Source organism: Pteropus alecto, unplaced genomic scaffold, assembly GCF_000325575.1.
Source record: "Pteropus alecto unplaced genomic scaffold, ASM32557v1 scaffold155, whole genome shotgun sequence".
Classification (NCBI taxonomy): Eukaryota; Metazoa; Chordata; class Mammalia; order Chiroptera; family Pteropodidae; genus Pteropus; species Pteropus alecto.
The window spans coordinates 9902852-9920867 of NW_006438113.1; the positions used below are offsets into that span (position 1 = coordinate 9902852).

The 18016-nt window shown below is 43.6% G+C and overlaps 1 protein-coding gene across 1 annotated transcript in view; it reads left to right on the forward strand.

Moving 5' to 3' along the window:
- DUPD1 (dual specificity phosphatase and pro isomerase domain containing 1) overlaps positions 1 to 12242 on the forward strand; it is a 22984-nt gene extending 10742 nt beyond the window's left edge. Inside the window, exons 2-3 of the mRNA XM_006915498.1 lie at positions 2536 to 2756; positions 11970 to 12242. Of these exons, the coding sequence (XP_006915560.1) occupies positions 2536 to 2756; positions 11970 to 12211 (463 nt within the window). The 3' untranslated portion in view covers positions 12212 to 12242. The remainder of the gene's footprint in view (positions 1 to 2535; positions 2757 to 11969) is intronic.
- The last annotated feature ends 5774 nt before the right edge of the window (positions 12243 to 18016 follow it).

Here is an 18016-nt window from a genome sequence, read left to right on the forward strand (position 1 = left end):
TGTCAAGGACAGTTAATTTAAATTTTTCCACTGAGCTCAACCTCAAAGTGAGGTTGATTGCTACTCAGCAAGATGGACTGCATTAGTGGAGGCTTTAATTGAGCACAGATCTATATCCCAAAAGCATAATGTTTGTTGTATACATACTTTGGGACAAGAAGAAAAATGAAAAGCAGACCTTTCTGAGGAAAAATTAAAAGCAGAATGTGTTCCATAATCAGGATGGAAGCACTAAAGGCCAGCTAGAGGGATTGGTGGAACTCCCTACCTCCCTATGCCTCAGTTCTAATGGACTGTTGGCAAATGTTTCTAAAAGCTCAATGCCTGTTTCCTAAACACTGGACTCCATTGTAGTTCCTCTCATGGCAAAAAAAAAAAAAAAAAAAAAAAAAAAAGATCCAGGAAACCCACAGCTGAGGAGGGGCCTCGCCGAGGAGCCATGGTATGTGTTTCTGCTTCAGGGGACCTCTTGGCCAAGGGTGTTGATCCATGTTGGCATCCAATATGGCCACTTCTGTCCATGTCCTTTTACCAGTGACCTTGAGATGAGGCCTCAGCTGGAGCACAGTGTCACTTTTGGCTTCTTACTATTATGGTTTCAGATCTTTGTCACCTCTTCCCTGAGCTATAGAACTGGTCTTTGTGCTGTTGAGAGAGATGTCACCTTAAAGTACAGATGGGATCACTCCTCCTCAAACACTATCAAAAGCTCTTGACTCCCAAATACGGATTCTGAAATGCAAGCACTTTCATGATCAAATCCTATACTCCTTCCCCAATACTTCCTCTGCTCTCCTCTCACATCCTATGCTCTGGCCAAACTAGTTCCCTCCTCTCTGTCTGCATTCCCAACCCGCCAGCGAGTCAGCTGTGACACCACTCTAGTTCAAGCTGCCTTTCTCTCTTGGCTGTACAACTGTGACAGCCTCCAACAGAGCTCCCCACTTCTATTTTTTGCCCCTCTCCAATCCATCTCTACACATCAGCCATACTGATCCTCAAAAAAAATAAATAATGCTCACCCTTTTTTTAAAGTCCTCTGTGGCATGTGGCATTTCACCACAATTAGAATAAAATCCAAACTCTGCCTCCTACGGCCTACAGGGCCCACCAGGACCCAGCCCTGCCTACCTTTCCAAATTACTCTTGTACCACTACACGCCCCCCCCGCCCCCCATTAGTTTCCCTTCTGTTCTTGGGACTTGCTGCTCCCTCTGCCTGGGTGGAAAACTTTTCCTTCAACTCTTCCCCTGCTTAGCTCCTCCTCATCCCTCATTCTTAGCTTAAATGTCACCTTCTCACAGAGGCCTTCCCTAACCACATTACCTAGAGCAAGTCCTTCTGCACAGCTCTTACGACTATCTGAAATTATGTTGCTTATTCATTTGTTGTTTATTTGCTATCTCCATTAGAATCTAAGTTTTCTGAGGGACAATGACTAACCTGTTCATTGCTGCATCAGCAACCAGTACAGTGCCGGGCACACAATAGAATCTAAATCATTATTTGGGCATAAATGATTGCTTACAGGAAATAACATTTTCTGAAAGACCTTCATTATCTTCAGCTTCCACCCCTTATGTTGTGCTATTTCCTTGGCTTGGCATGCCCTTGCCTCCCTCTTCCCCTCCATAGCTAAGGGCTGACATTTGTAATAAAGCAGGCTCAAAGGACTCTCTCCCATAAAGTCTCCCCTGACCTCTCCAGGCAGAAAGAACCTGTGCTTCTTCTGTCCCATGTTATAAGGCCACCTACTTCAATATGACTTTTCTCTTCATTCCTAGAAAATCCTGCCTGAAAAGATAAAGCTATAAACTAAAAAAAATAATTTCACTGTTGGCTTCAGGAACTCCCGACATCGAACAAGCTATTGTGGAAATAGCTCTCCTCAGAACAATAGTTTGCCCAACTAGGCAACGATTCCCTCATCAAAGCAAAGATTTTGCATTATATGCACCAATCCCATGAACATCAATATTAAGAATTTTGCCCAATCTCAATTAAATCGTCCCACTGAAAGACCTGTCTTAACCCATTCATTTGAGGCTCGACCTCCAAACCCTATAAAGTTTATACATACACCCGGAGGAGAGACTGCTTTAAAGGACCTCCCGAGGCTCTGTGAAGGTGAGGATTTGCCTTACATTCAACTTGGCCTGATGAACAGGTTATTCTGGTGGCCTTTTAGGGAATCTGGCACTCCTACAACCACCATGGTGTCCAGCACCAAGCTCTTATGTATTTGGTGAATGATGAAAAAAATGAAAGGACAATGAGTAGTTCACCTACCCCACTCTCCAACCCTCTTCCTTCTGAAGGGGCAGAGCCAGAAACATGAATGGCACAGGTTGCCAAGAGGTCAGTAAGAGCAGGGCTTTGGACTAGGGAAGTCTTTAATTTCAATGAATAGGTCTTATTTTGGAAGCCAGAATTGACAGCAGCAACTCGTGGGTGGCCCACGAATCCCCCCCGCCCCCCACCCAGATCTAGGTTAAGGCACCGCACAGCCAACCAGCCTCTCTCCCTTGGACCCAGGTCGACGGCGCTGGACCGCTACCGACTGCAGAAGGCGGGCTTCACGCACGTGCTGAACGCGGCCCATGGCCGCTGGAACGTGGACACAGGGCCCGACTACTACCGGGACATGGCCATCGAGTACCATGGTGTCGAGGCCGACGACGTGCCCACCTTCGACCTCAGCGTCTTCTTCTACACTGCGGCCTCTTTCATCGACGCTGCGCTCCGCTTGGATCACAGTAAGAAACCTGCGTCCCGCCCGTGGCCCCGCCCGCAGCCAGAGGTCCCGCCCCATAGCCCAAGACCACGCCCACCTCCCACCTGGAAACGTGATCCCAGGACTCTAAGTCGGCCAACCTCTGAAAGCTGGCCGTGCTAGGATTGCATGTGGTTGAGCTGGAAATGTTTGAGCCCCTGAGTGTGCTGCTGGTGGAGTTCGGGCATTGACTGAATCGGCATCGGGAGGATTCAGAAGAGGTCTTTGGCGAAAGCTCTCTTCCCTAAGGCACATTAGCCATCCTTCCAAAGGCAAGAGGTGGTCTGGGCTCACTCAAAGCTGTGATGCCGGAGAAACACTAATTGTGCCTGGGCCCAAACCCAACTAATAAGTCAAGGGTTTTGATATCAGAAGCCCTCAGGCAGCTAGCTGACTTGAGTAGGAATCTGTGCAGAAACTTCAAATTCTCTTGCCAACCCACGAAGCCCATAGCCTCCCTAGGTCTAGTGAGGCCTCCTGTAGAAAGCTGACAACCTAGCCTTAATAAGTGGCAACCTTTACTTGAGACTGAGCTTTGCACCCGTGACGTCCAAGTTTCCCAAAGTTAGTTATCCATCTTTTAAATCACAGCACTAGTTTTTACACTCAAAATGTAGTTTTAGCTGCCCTAATCCAGAGAAAGGCTACAATGCTATTTTGAAGAGAAGAGCATGATATGTGTCAGGAAAGACAATATGCAGTTATTGCTGCCGAGTGGATTTCAGTGGCATTCCACAGAGGCCAGAGAGACTTCAACTCCCTAATCTGTGCTCTGACTTCAGCCCCATGTGTCGCATCCCTTTATGGGGCCATCACATAATTCAGGGTATCCAGTTACAGCAGTCCCTCTTATTTGCAGTTTTAGTTACCTGCAGTCAACCATAGTCTGAAAATATTAAATGGAAAATTCAAGAAATAAATAATTCATAAATTTTAAATTACACAGCATTCTGAGTAGCATCATGAAATCTCAAAGTGTCCCTACAGATGGCCAATAGACATATGAAAAGATGCTAAAATCACTAATCGTTAGGAAAATGAAAATTTGAATCACAATGAAATATCACCTCATACCTGTCAGAATGGCTATCATCAATAAATTAACAAACAAGAAGTGTCGGTGAGGATGTGGAGAAAAGGGAACCTTCATATACTGTGAGTGGAACTGCAAATTGGTACAGCCACTAGAGAAAACAATTTGGAGATTCCTCACAAAATTAAAAATAGAACTGCCTTATGACCCAGCAATTCCACTTCTGGATATTTACCCACAGAAAACCAAAACACTAATTCAAATAGATATATGCATCACTATGTTTATTGCAATGTTATTTACAATAGCTAAGATATGAAAACAACCCAAGTGCTCATCAGTAGATGAGTGGATAAAGAAGTGGTACATATATACAATGGAATATTATTCAGCCATAAAAAAAATGAAATCTTACCTTTTGCGACAATATGGGTAAACCTAAAAGGTATTATGCTAAGTGAAATAAGACAGAGCAAGATAAATACCACATGATCTCATCTGTATGTGGAATCTAAAGAACAAAACAAAACAAAACAGAAACAGACTAATAGATACAGAGAACAAACTATTCGTTGCCAGATGGGAGTGGAGTTAGGAAGCTGGGTGAGAAAGGTAAAGAGATTAAGAAGTACACATTGGTAATTATGAAAGAGTCATGGGGATGTAAAGTACAGCATAGAGAATGTAGTCAATAACATTGTGATAACTATGTATGGTATAGTGTCAGGTGGGGACTAGACTAATTAGGAGGAATCACTTCATAAATTATATAAATGTCTAACTACTATGCTGTACATCTGAAACTAATATAAAATAATACTGAACGTCAATCGTAATTGAAAAATTTTTTTTAAAAAAGAAATCTTGAAATGTCCCATCCATCCCAACAGGGATGTGAATCATCCCTTTGTCCAGCGTACCCACATTGTATACACTCCTCGCCTATTAGTCAGGCTGGCTAATCAGATCGACTGTCTTGGTATCGCATGCTTGAGTTCAAGTAACCCTTATTTTACTTAATGGCTCCAAAATGCAAGAGTAGTGATCCTGGCAATTCAGATATGCCAAAGAGAAGCTGTAAAATGCTTTCTTTAGGTAAAAAGGTGAAAGTTCTTGACTTAATAAGAAAAAAATTGTATGCTGAAGTTGCTAAGATCTTACCGTAAAGGAATCTTCTATCTGTGAAATTGTGAAGAAAGAAGAAATTTGTGCTAGCTTTACTGTCCCACCTTAAACTACAGAAGTTACTGCTGCAGTACATAATAAGTACTTAGTTAAGATGGAAAAAGCATTAAATTTCTGGGTGGTGGACATGAACAAAAAATGTGTTGTGATTGACAGCAATGTGTTGCACCAGAAAGGATTGAGCCTGCATGAAAACTTCAGCAAGGGATCCCCTGAAATGGGTGACACCAAGCCATTTACCACGGGTAAGGGATGATTACATAGATTCAGGAATAGTTTGGACTGAAAAATAGAAAAATTCCTGGAGAGGCTGCATCTGCGGATGAAGCAGGTGCTGCCACATTTCCGGCAGAGTTGATGTAGATTAGGTTGGGTACTATCTGGTTTCCAGCATCCGCTGGGGGTCTTGGGACATATCCTCTGTGGGTAAAGGGCAACTACTGTACTGAAAACCTTTTTTACCACAAGAGGTTGAGATTGCAAGGCTCATTGACAGACTAACGGGCCTGCTTTAAGAACTTGCAATTGGTGGGTGAACCTAGGCCATGTCTGCCGAACAGTCCCAGACCTTGATGGCTGTCCCAAAGTGGACTTGCCTCACAGCCAGCCACAGGCACCAACAATTGGTCATTATTTTGGTTCATGAAGCAATGTCACAATGAAAAGCGCATGGAGCTGAAGTGCTTGTATTCAAGGATGCCTCATTTCAGTTGCCCTTTTATGAGTCTATTTATGGGCCATCTTTTCTGTTATGCACATTCTGGGTTTCCAAGCAGGATCAAAAAACAACTGGACTCTGACTCATCACCATGAGGTAAAATTCTCCTCAGAGTATTTGAAGTTAACTAAAAACATATTTGACATGAAGAAACGAAAAGCTACAGTACAACCACCCAGTTTTTCAGTTTCGCTGGCTATTATCATATCTTCGACCTTCCCCTTAATAGAAGGGGTCTGGCAGGCTTCGGAGAAGACAGGGCTGGATTCAAATTCATGCCGCACAATTTAATAGCAATGTGATTTCCCTGAGCCTTGGTTTCTCCATCTGGTGATAAAAATATTTACCTTGAAAGGTTATAATGAGGCTCAGCAGTAACCGACATAAAGCATTTAGCACAGAACCTGGTATGAAGCAGGCTCTCAGATGTGTTTGATAAAGAGAGGTCGTGCACCGTGAAACGCATTAACCACACGAGCACATGCACATCATCATAATAAAGTTTCCAATCCCCAAAGGAAAAAAAAAACAGGGAAAAAAGACATTCCAACTTTGAACTAGTATGATATACTCACATGACAGCTTGTTTTTGGTTTCTGGCACGTGACTTTAGAGTCAGCCCCCACTGCCAAATCAGGAAAGAATGGGCCTCTCAAGTCCTGTTTAGGCCAGGGCAGATGATAGAGCATCCATGTGGAAAGGTCAGGTGGGTGTGGATGGTGACTGATGTGGATCCTGTCAAGAGCACCTGGCAAAGAAAGAGTCAAGAAGAAAAGTATAAACCCAGGTTAGAGAACATTCAGGGTGGGAGACTAGACCAGTGGCTTGGGATGGGATGCAGGACATTACTGTATTGTCAGATGGGAGGCTGGGGTCCTGTTGCAGAGCCCTGTGCACTTGAATATCTAAATATTTCTTCAGGTTGAGGGCTCAACTCTTCAGGACCAGGCAGAGAGCATGAACAAATGGAACTGCCTGCATGTAAAGCAGTGGAGTGTGGATAGGGGGTGCTTGTGGCTAATGGAGAGCCCCATATCCCCCTAAAGGGGACAGCTTCTACTCAGTCCCAGCCAGTGTTTGTCTCGTGAGAATCAGTGCAAATGTAGTTGATCTGACTTTTCAGGGAATGTCTCCAATCTGGATTTTAATGTAAAACCACTCAATTTTTAAGTGTAAAACCACTCAATTTTTAAGTGTTGGCAACAAATGAAAAATTTCTTAAAATGCCACTAAGGCCAAACAGAAGAAACACAATGGCTGTCAGTTTGTAACCTGTGCCCTGAGTAGTCAAAGTAACAAAATGATGTGCTGGTTAGTTTGGCAACAACATCATCATAGACTCCAGACAGTGGAGATGGCATGCGCCCGGCCTGCCTGCCACACGCAGCGAGAGAGCTGGTTGTGTCAAGTCATGCATTGGAAAACCAAGGGCCACAACTGTAGCATTTTAGAGCCGGGCCCATTTGCACGTTTCTTATTACACTCTTGATGTAAGAGAGTCTGGCCGAAAGGCAAGGCATCCCTCTTTCCTCTTTTTTGTCTTTCCTCTTCTTCCTTGGCTAGTTTCAGCCAAGTGTACTCTGTTTCCCACTGCTGCTCCTCATAGTCCGTCTTCTTCACTCTTTTCGAAAAGCATTGCTTGTGGAGTTGTACTCACAGCCTGTAATCAGCCCAAGGGGCCCGCTCCTACCCCTATCCAACCCTAATTTGACCCTTCTGAAAGAACTCTCCGGGCAACCTCAGTCACTCTTGAAAAATCTAGTCCAGTTGCCTGCCCTGAGAGCTGGGAAAACAGAAGCCCAGAGATGCCAAGCGTTATTCCCAGGGTCACAGAGCTAATTAGAGGCCAGTAAGAGTTCCTTCTATCACTCAGTGTTCTTGGAAGAACCCTTTGACCTTATTTTGAGCACCTGGTGACTTTGCTGTGTAAGAGGTCACCGAATATCATAGAAGGTGAGGCATTCCAGCTGGTTACAGGATCTGAAACAACTGAATTTGTCATTCTTCATCAGAAAAAGAAGTACCGACAAAATACTGCCAGGGGAACCCCATTTGGACTGCCTTAACTGACCGCCCCTGGCACGGCATTCTCAGAGCTGAATTAGTGTAGTTTTAACTTAATGAAATCTTTTAAGAAATCCCAGGGCGGATACCATGAGGCTCCAAAGAGCAGATTTTAGTATCGTCACTCTTTTTTTCTGTTTGTTCTTTCTTTTTCTTAAACAAACAGTCCACAGCCTGCTTTTGAAGCAATATTAAAAACTATTATGGATAAGGTGGGTGTGAATAATTAAATGAAGTCTGCTTTTGAGCAGGAGGTTGGTTCTCTAGTGCTTCTAAACATTAACCAGATTAGACTTTCCAGGTGTTTTAAGGGTCTCCTGCCCCATTGCAGCACACACAGGCCTGCCCCACCCCAGCAGTTCAAAGTACCCCACGCACCCTTTCCCTGAGGACTTCCACATACCCAGAACGGTTTGGGGAGAGGAAGGCAAGTTCCAAGGTAGTGAATGAGAGATGGGCAAAGGGCATCTCCGAAACCAAGGAAGGAGGTTGCTTAGAGAGTGCACACCTAGCGGGGGTGGGGTGGGAGGTTAGAGTTAGAGGGGTGGAATGGGGGACTTGGCCTGTATGTCTGATTTGAGTGAGAGAGGCCTACTTTCTGGTGAGATGTGAAAGTATGCTGTTGAGGAACAGAAGGGATTCTGGATTTGGGTTTTCTTCATAAGATTATGAGAATTCACTGTTTGGTAAAGATCTAAGGGAAAATAGTTCCTTGAAATCACCATTTTTCAAACATAGCTTATGATCAATACTGGGTCATAAAAACAATCTAATGGGTGCAAACAGCATGTTTAAAAAAAAATTGAATAGATTAGAAAAGAATAGAAAACATCACCTTGCATTGCATGTAATAGAAGTACATCTTATTTTGTGACACTTTTGTTTGATACAAACACACCTGTGATACCACACAGCATCTAAGAGCTTTGCTCTGGCATCAGGTAGCCTGGGCTTGAATCATGGTTCTGCCACTTTCTAGCTGCGTGACTTGGATGAGTCACTTTTCTGCACTTCAGCTATCTCCCCTGCAAAATGGAGATATTAATTTTATCTACCTCACCAGATTGTTGTGAGGACTGACTATGATAAAATACACAAAAACATATTGGGAAGATATGGGGGCCAGGTGAGGCTATGTACGTATTAGCTGTGAATTTTATATAGTGTTTTTTGAGGGCCCTACAGAAAAGTTTAAAAGCCACTGATCTAGAAAATGCCACCCTTGATAATGCTGCCTTCGATCAGGGCCCTAACCCAGCTGGTGTCTCACTCACAGGGAGCCTCTTAGTCTCTCTGGTGTGCACCATGCTGGAAAAAAGCTAAATGCAGTTTTTCTTCCCTTTGCTTCTGAACTCTCCTGAGAGCAGTTTCTAACCAGCACCTGAAGCTGGGCCTACAAGGGTGGTACTTAGTAGAGAGAGCCACAGAGCAAAGAGGGAGAAGTGCCCTGAGAGCCTGGGGACAGGTCCTTTACCCAAGGGAGACCTACCAAGCTCACATGGCTGATGGCATTAATGCCACTGTCATAAAAACAAAATTTAGTTCCAGGAACTCCTGTTGGAGCTCAGCAATCCCCTGACCCCCACCCGGACCCCTCTCCTTTCTCCCGCTTTCTCTCCCTCTTCCTTCCTCTCCCTTCCCCTTTCTCCCCCTCCCCTTCATTCTCCCCACCCCACTCCTCCCACTTAACAGACTTCAGGCTCCTGAAAGACTTAATGAACTACAGCTTTCGTCTGTTTCAAGCATTTAGTCATGACAGAAAGAATTACCCTTTATTCCAGGAGAGGAAGAAACGCTTTAGTTATCAGCAGAGCTGGCAAGGGGCCAGGCAGCCTCTGGAACAGTCTGTAGGGATTAGAATGCCAGAGGTAGACATTCCACTCCAAGAGCACAGTCATGCCGGGGCCAGCTTCCCCCAAACCCAATAAAGAAGCCAGCCCTGCTTGTTGCCTTCCTTTCTGGCCCAAGTGCACAAGAAAAAGGCGTGTGGCCACACTCTTGTAGCTCAGTAACATGAAGGTAGGGATTGGAGGGCCGTCTAGTTACCTTGTGGAGTTCTGTGAAAATGAATTGTGATAAAATTAAAAGCTCTTCATGGAGCACTTCTCTGTGCCAGCCCTGTGTGCGAAGAGGCCATCAGTAGAGTCCTTACTGTTGAGAATTGTGCGCAGGCCTCTCCAGCCAAGGTGGGTAAAGAGAGAGAATCCTGGTGCCCAGTGTTCAGGGCCTTTTGGATTTTTCATGCTGCCATGGCTGCCGACCATCACCACTGCCCTGGACATGGTCCCCCGAGGAAGGTGAGAGGAACATAGGAGAATCACATTCATTCGCAAGTGCTCTTTCCAAGCTGTTATTGTATCCTGTGATGTTCCATAAACCCAAGGATGTCCATGAGTGTCTTTTGGTCATCCTAAAGGCCTCAGGCCTGAGACTCAGGAATAGAGACAACCCGGGGTTCACATAGCTCAAGTTGCCCCAGTCAGCTCAACTCCAGGAGACGGATCCCATCAGGAGAGAGTGGCTCCTGGGTTGGCAGTGGTGGGGACAGCCAGAGAGCCTAATCACATTACTTTGTCCCCAGAGCACAGTGGCCAGTGGCCAGCACACAGTAGGGCCTTATCCAATTGTTGCTTTGAATGATTTCTAGTGCTGGCATCAGCTTTCTGGGTGACCTCTGGCAAGTCTTTCCACCTCTCTGGGCATGCTTCCTTCTCTGCAAAGCAGGGATGATGACAATGAAACCTTGAAGGTTGTATTAAAGATGAAATGAGATAAAGTGTGTTGATGCTCACTATGTGAGCTCTAGATCGCCACCAAATGGAGGCTCAAAGGATCAGGAAACTGCTCCACATCACAGCTTCTCAGCTGAGGCCAGCTGTTGCTGTGGTAGTGGCCAAAGGGAGTTTTTCTCCCTCGTAGAAAAAGACTTCTAGATCTTCGGTTCTCAAACGTCTTGGTCTCAGATCCCTTCTATGCTCTTAAAAATTATTGAAGACCTCAAAGAGCTTTTGTTTATGTAGGTTATATCTGTCAATATTTACCCTATTAGAAAAACTGAAAAATTGAAAAATATTTATTCATTCAAAAAATAATGAACTGAACTATTGCATATTAACATTTTTATGAAAAATTATATTTTCCAAAAGAAGGTTAGGGAGAAGAGTGGCATTAACTTCCATGTTTGCAAATCTCTTCAGTGTTAGGCTTATTAGAATCCAGTTGCAATCTTATCAGCTTCTGCAGTCAATCTCTTGTGATATATTGTTTTGGTTGATATATATTAAGACAATCTAGCCTCGCTCAGATACGTTACTAGTGGAAGGAGGGATACTTTAATAGCCTTTTCAGATAATTGTGGATATTTTTCTTGATACTACACAAAAACTTGACAAATGGCAGCTTCTTAAAGGCTATTTGTGATGTAGAATCTGAAGCTGTTATCAATAAACTTCATACTCTTTCACAGGAGAATTCATTTGCCTGTCTTGCACTTCGAATGGATTTTTTTTACCCATTCTTTATTTTGTAATGTCCCTCATTGGTCATTTGGAAAATACTGATTTACTAAGTCATGTAGATTCTCTAAATGTTGACGCGTTTCATTGTACATTATTTTTTTTTTAAACCCACATTTTTAATATCACCACTGCTCTTAACAGAAAAATATTAAAAGTATTGGAAAACTGTCGACTTGACAGTGACAGATACAAGTTTTCCAAGATTCTAATTTTTGTTCAAAAGCTTGCACTTTATCATTGGCAATAAATACTGTCAGTTGTTGTCTTTGACATGACAGGCCCACTTTGTTCACTTTTGAGAAAAAGTCTGCCAAATACCCAAGTTTGAATTACCATGGCTTTTCTGTCATTCATTCTTTTATGTAAAAATGATGTTTTCCTGAAACAGTGGCTAATTCAGCTTGCAACTCAGTCTCCCATGTGCTTTTCCTTGAGATAATCATCATACTCTGGTATGCAGCTCAAGTGCCTCATGCAAATATCCCATTTCATCACAGAGAATATTAAGAAGTGCGACCAAGGGCTGAAATTTGATAAATTAATTTTTACTGCTTCATCAAAGATATTCTTAAGGGAAATTGGTATTTCCCCTCACCCCGACCCCCGAGAGTGCATGGTGGTGAAGAATGCAATGATTACTAGCACAGTTTGGTGCCTCTTCTCCCCACTCCATTTCAGATAAGATCCTGGTTCACTGCGTCATGGGCCGCAGCCGGTCGGCGACACTAGTCCTGGCCTACCTGATGATCCACAGGAACATGACCCTGGTGGACGCCATTCAACAGGTGGCCAAGAACCGCTGTGTCCTACCCAACCGGGGCTTTCTGAAGCAGCTCCGGGAACTAGACAAGCAGCTGGTGCAGCAGAGGAGACAGACACAGCTCAGTGACAACGGTGAGGCCGGTGAGAAAGAGCTGTAGGGCCCCGCGTGGGCCCGCAGAGACTCTTGGGAATTTGGAGGGAAGACTGAAATAGCTCTGACCTGTGACTTCATTTGTCATGGAGAAAGGACAGTGAAACCAAAGCTTGACTTCTTCCAAATAATCTTAAACTTCTGGGGTGTGTGCTGATGAACAGGGAAGATTCAAGGCTGCATTTTGGACTAGTCCAGAACTTGGCTTCACAGCAAAATGGGATAGACGGGCTTCCCAGCAGAGTCGTTTACAAATGAACACACAGTTCTGCATAAAGGCGCCTTTTTTCCCCCCGTTGGTAAGATGGAAGCAGAAAAGGATTTGCAAATGTGTAGAAAAGTGCCTGGGAGAGCTATGTTAGAGGAGAGCTTGCACGGTTTATTAGTGCATCGCTTTCTGGGGCAGCCTCATTTCCTTACTGTCTCCCACATCCTCTTTTTGATGAGATCCCCAGCCTCGGGTATTGGTAGGGGTGGGGAGTGAGGGTCCTGAGCCCCTGCACAGAGGCCCCTGCTTTGGACTCCCCTACCTTCCTCAAGGAGCCAGGGCTCTTCAGAATCTTAGCTAGAGCTGCCACTACCCAGAAAAATTCAATAAATTGTGGTAAATTCAGACAAGAGTTTGACTATAATTTCGGAAAAAAGTTCTGTAGGGGACCGGAACTCAGGGAAGCTCCTTTCATTTAGATTCTCGTTTTCGGTCATACCAGAAAGTATTTGCAAATGCATTTGCTCTGGAATGGGAGAACGAGGCAGCAGGTGAGCCCAGGTGTGGAGTTCCCCCTCCTCTGAGAGTTATGCCAGTCACCATGACTGTCATTTACCTTCTTGAGGAAAGAGCAGCAGCAGGCACTGAGCAGGTAGAGATGGCTTCTAGAACCAGGAATCATAAAAACTGGAAGAGGGATATTGTGGAGGTGTGGCAAAGACCAGAAACCAAAACTGCCTAGGGAAAGCAGAGTGTGATGAAGGTCTTTGGGGAAAACGTGAAAAGGGGCCCAGTCCTCCAATTTGGTTGTGGTTTTCCGCAGAATGAAAAAGGAAGTTCTTGATGAAGGGAGGATGGTGTCCAGGGGCTCAGCAAAGCCACCCAAGAGTAACCCTGAGACCGCTGGCGGGCTGCCCTGCTTTTGTGTCAGAGGGGAGGACTTGTGGCCTGGGCCCCGTGGCTGGTCTGGCTTCCTGGAACTGCCCAGAATCTGCTCTGGGTGACTCACCTTGGAATTGAGTCCTCGTAATGACTCAGATTTGGGTGCGAAGGGAGCCATACACAGGCTCTTGGAAAAGAGATACAGACCAAAAGGGATTCTAGGGTCATAGTGGGCCCTATCTAGACTTGCTCATCACAGGATCCTAATAATTCCCTCGAAACTCATTTATCTCCTAGGTCTGATCTATTCCTTGTCCAGAGAGAAATCAGTATTTCCAGTTTAAAAAAAAAATTACATTTACATGAATCCGTATGTGGAAAGGATGGAATGTCCACTGCTGGTGTTCTCGAGTCCCTACACCTTCCAACATGCTCCCACCTCTTCGTAGGGCTACGAGTCCTGCCGAGGAGCACAGAAGCACAGATCTTTGAAGTTGGAGGTCTGGTCTCCAAGATGGCTCCTGGGAGCCAGAGGTAGGATAAAAGAGGAACAGAAGTTTTTGCAGAGCTGTTTCAAGTCTTCAGAAGTATTCATTTGGTCAACAAATATTTACTGAAAACCTACTACACACCAAAAACTGGGTTAGGAGGCCAAAAGTAAAACCAAAAACCCATGTTGTGACAAAGCGCAATGAGGGAAACAGGTAGTGAGGTGCCGAACAACTGGGGACAGGATGGGGGAGAAACCCACTTTAGACGTTGTGGTTGAAGACCTGAGGAGATGGGGTGAGCTGAGACTTGAAGGAGCACACTTTCCAAATACGGAGGGAACGTTCTAGGCTGAGAAACAGCGTAGGCGAAGGCCCCGAAGTGGCAAAGAAGTGTATTTCTGAGGAAACGCACCCTAAGGTGTGTTTGAGGACCGGCCAATCAGTGAAGCTAGAGTTCATGCGGGGAGGGGGTGGAAGGCACAGGCAGGGAGTGGAAGGTGATGGGTAGGGAGACTGGATTTTACTCCCAGTGCAAAGAAAAACCACTGAAGTTTTTTTCAGCAGGGGAATGGTATTACCTATGTTCTAAGGAGATCACTCTGGAAAGAAAAACTCACTGTGGCTGAAGTATGGTGAACAGACTGTAGGGGGTTAAGAAGGGAGGCGAGACCAGTTAGGAGGCTGCTGGAATTGTTAATAGGAAAGCGGAAGGTGACCTGGACTAACACAGCACCAAGGGGCTAGTACTCAAGATTGTTTCAGAATTATTCTGGAGAATTGACAGACCCTGCTGAAGAGAGGAGGGAGAAATGGAAGATATCAATTTGGTTTCTGGGTTGACCAGGGCAGAAAAGGGCGGGGAGAAGGCCTAGAGATCGCCAGTTATGTCACATCTGTAAGACATACAAAAGGTGTCAAGTCATTTGACCTTGAATCTAGAGAGAGTTCAGACTGGAGGTATAAATCTTGGTGTTGTCTTTTTAGAGGAGGAATTTTAAGTCATCATACTGAGGTGAGAGAAAATTGAGTTAGTCCCAGGAAAGGGGATAGAGAAGGGAGAAGAAAAAACAGGAGTGTGGAATTATGGAAGCCTGTTACAAAGAAATTGAAGCTATCGTTTCATAATGTAATAGTACTTGTACTCTGAGTACTGACTGTAGACCAACACTTGCTTGTAACAACAAAATAACCTGTATTTATACAGCACCTAACAGTTTTAAAAACATTATGTATTTATTAGCTAAGCCTTTAAATCAGAGAGATGGCAAGTTATGGCCTTTTCACAAGAGTAAAACTTTTTTCTAGGAAAAAAGAGCTGGGATTTGGAGAGATACGAGTTTGTTTCAGCTCACGAATTTTAGCTGAGTAAGTTTGGGCAATTTAGCTTCTTTGAGCCTCACTGTCCTCATCTGTGAATTGGAGACAACTAACCCATTCGCTGCACGGGGCAGGTGTGTAGATAACGAGGGAGGTCTGCTTGCTAAAGCTCTGTAACAATATTATGAGTCAATATTCATAAAACAGAATGTTGGCAGGGAAGGTGAATGCTTTCACCCCTGGGTAGGCACCCTGGAGGACTGGGAGGCAGGCAGGATGTGGGGGTGATGGAGCTCAGGCATCACACAGATCATAAGGTGTGATTAGCAAGCCACTGGCAAAGGGAACACAGAGGGAAATCTCAGTCTCCAAAGAATCTTAACACAAGAGCAAAGAGACCAGATATGTAAAGGTTTCAAAGTGAGGCCTGTGGGAAGTTCCACGAAGCTTCTGATCAGATTGTTAGCAGGCCCCTATCCCATCTCCCAGGCTCAAACAGCCTCTTGCCTGACGTGTGGGACCCACTGGGCTGCTAAGATTCTTGGCTGCTCCGGAACTGACACAACAGTTGATGCAAGCCATCGGCACACCATCACGTCCCACTCTGAAGGTGGATTAGGTTTCCTTTGCTGTCAGCATAGCACCTGAGACGTTCTCCTCTCCTGGCGACGGCAGCCCCTGCAGAAGTGTCTTCTTAGAAGCCCTCCCTCAGCTACTACAGATTTCCCCCCACTGACTGTCCAGTTGTTGAAGGAAAGGAACAAAAGATAAATTCTTGACACTGAGCCCAGAATGCTTTATAAGAGAAAAAGAATAAGGGTGAAACACAAGGCAAAGCCCGCCAGGCAGCTTCCCTCTCTGTATGCCCGTGATTCTGGGGTGTATGCACAATCCTGCCTTTTTATTCTGTCTTCTTTAAGGTTTGTGTCTGTGATCTGTACAACACTTGATTTTTCGTGTGTGTTAAACTACTGGTGGAAAAGCAACGTCCTGACTGGCTTCACGGGAGGGTTGTGAGCACCCATGTTTAGAGCGTAACAGGCCAGTTTCACGTGGGTGCCAAGTCAAGCATTCATTTCTCGGCTTGTTGCTTGAATAAAATCAACTGTTTTAAAAGTGAGACAAAACTGTCTCTGAATTCCATAAAATAATGTTTGAGGTCATTGACTTTTTTTGGGGGGTGGGGTGGGGTGGGGTCTAAACTTTAGATGCCGAAGAAAACATCCAAGCACTCATTCACAACAGAGCAAAACTTTCACACCTTTTATAAGAAAATGATTTTTCAAATATACAATTCCCAATTTTTTTTTGTATTAATCTTTAGAAAAATGAAGCTTGCTACCACTGTACTAGGTCCTGAGGGGAGTTTATACAGACTGTACAAATGAGACAACTGGATATTTGTGCAGGATCCCTTTGCAAATGAAGATCAAAGTCAAAAAGAAAAAAACAAATTCACTTTATTTTAAAGACAATGATTGGCATACAGAAGGTATGCACTAGCATAAAATAAACTTTCATGAAAAGCATTAAAATCCATTATAAATTAATTTATTAAATAGGTATTTGGTATATGTGATGGTTTTATTAGATATTACTCTTATTTATTGCCAACCCCCTCCCCCAAAGTCAAAACAAATCAGAAAATCTCTTAACTCCAATTTACACTAAATAATTTATTTTCCCAAAATGTGTATGTGTTCTGAGATGTGACACATGATACAGTTCAATTGGTCATTCTCTATCAATCATAATATGACAGGACACAAGAGGCTAAAAATGGCTCATCATAATTTATTTTATGTTAAAATGTACAGCTTTTTTTTGTTTTTGTTTTTTTTTGTTTTGTTTTTTGTTTTTTGTTTTTTTTTTGAAGTGACTGACTAAAAAGAGAACAGATAAATACAAGAGTGTTGCTGGCTCCTATTTTATACAAGGGTTACGCCTCTCCTGCGTGGCCCTTACAGTCACCCTGGACAGGTACAAAGGCTACAAAAAAGGAAGCAATATAAACAGACACAAATAACTTTTTTGCTTTTTTACATGCGATTTGTAAGCTTAGTTTGAGCTATTCACAAGCTACTTCTCTATTTTTCCTTAAAAAATAACTCCAATATTTTATAAAGATAGAAAAATCTACAGATGGAATGAAAATGTAAAGTTAGAGGCATTTCCATAAAATAGCAACTTTACACCAAATTCACTATTTTTTTTAAATCCTGCCAAGTATTTGGACATATATGAAATGTTTCAAAACCTGACAGATAAACACTGAGATATGCTTCATTCAATAAACAGAAGTCTGCATTTATAAAACAGAAAGCTGCCTTTTTTCCCCAAAGAAATCTGTCACCAAAATGGAAAAGGGTCTCAACTTTACACCAAACATTTAGCAATAAAACCCTTTTGACTAACCAAATGGGAATAGCTTTTATAGCTCTTTACAGTTTTATAATTAACAAAAATATAGTTTTTTTTAAACCCTCAAATTAGGGCACCCTAATCAAGGCAAAAAACTTAAGAAATGGCTTACTGTTAGCACAACACTTGTACAGTACTACAAAATGCACTGTCACTAACAAAGACATTAGCGGCATGCTGAAGTGTCACCTTAAACAAAATATACAATAACTGAAATGCTAAAGGCATTTACATGGAGTGGACAGGGCAGGAAAAAAAAAAAGCTCTAGGTTCAGTATTAAAACAGATAATCGGGGGCGGGGGACTTGATATCCACATTGTTTAATGGAAGCAGGCACAACAAGTGGCTGCCTCCAACTGTAGTCCAAAGAGAGGCCTTCCATAGCAGAGAAATTCATATAAAAGTAACAGAAACAAAGGTACCAAAAAAGAAAAAGAAAAAAAAGAAAAACAACTTGTATAAGGCTTTCTGCTGCATACAGCTTTTTTTTTT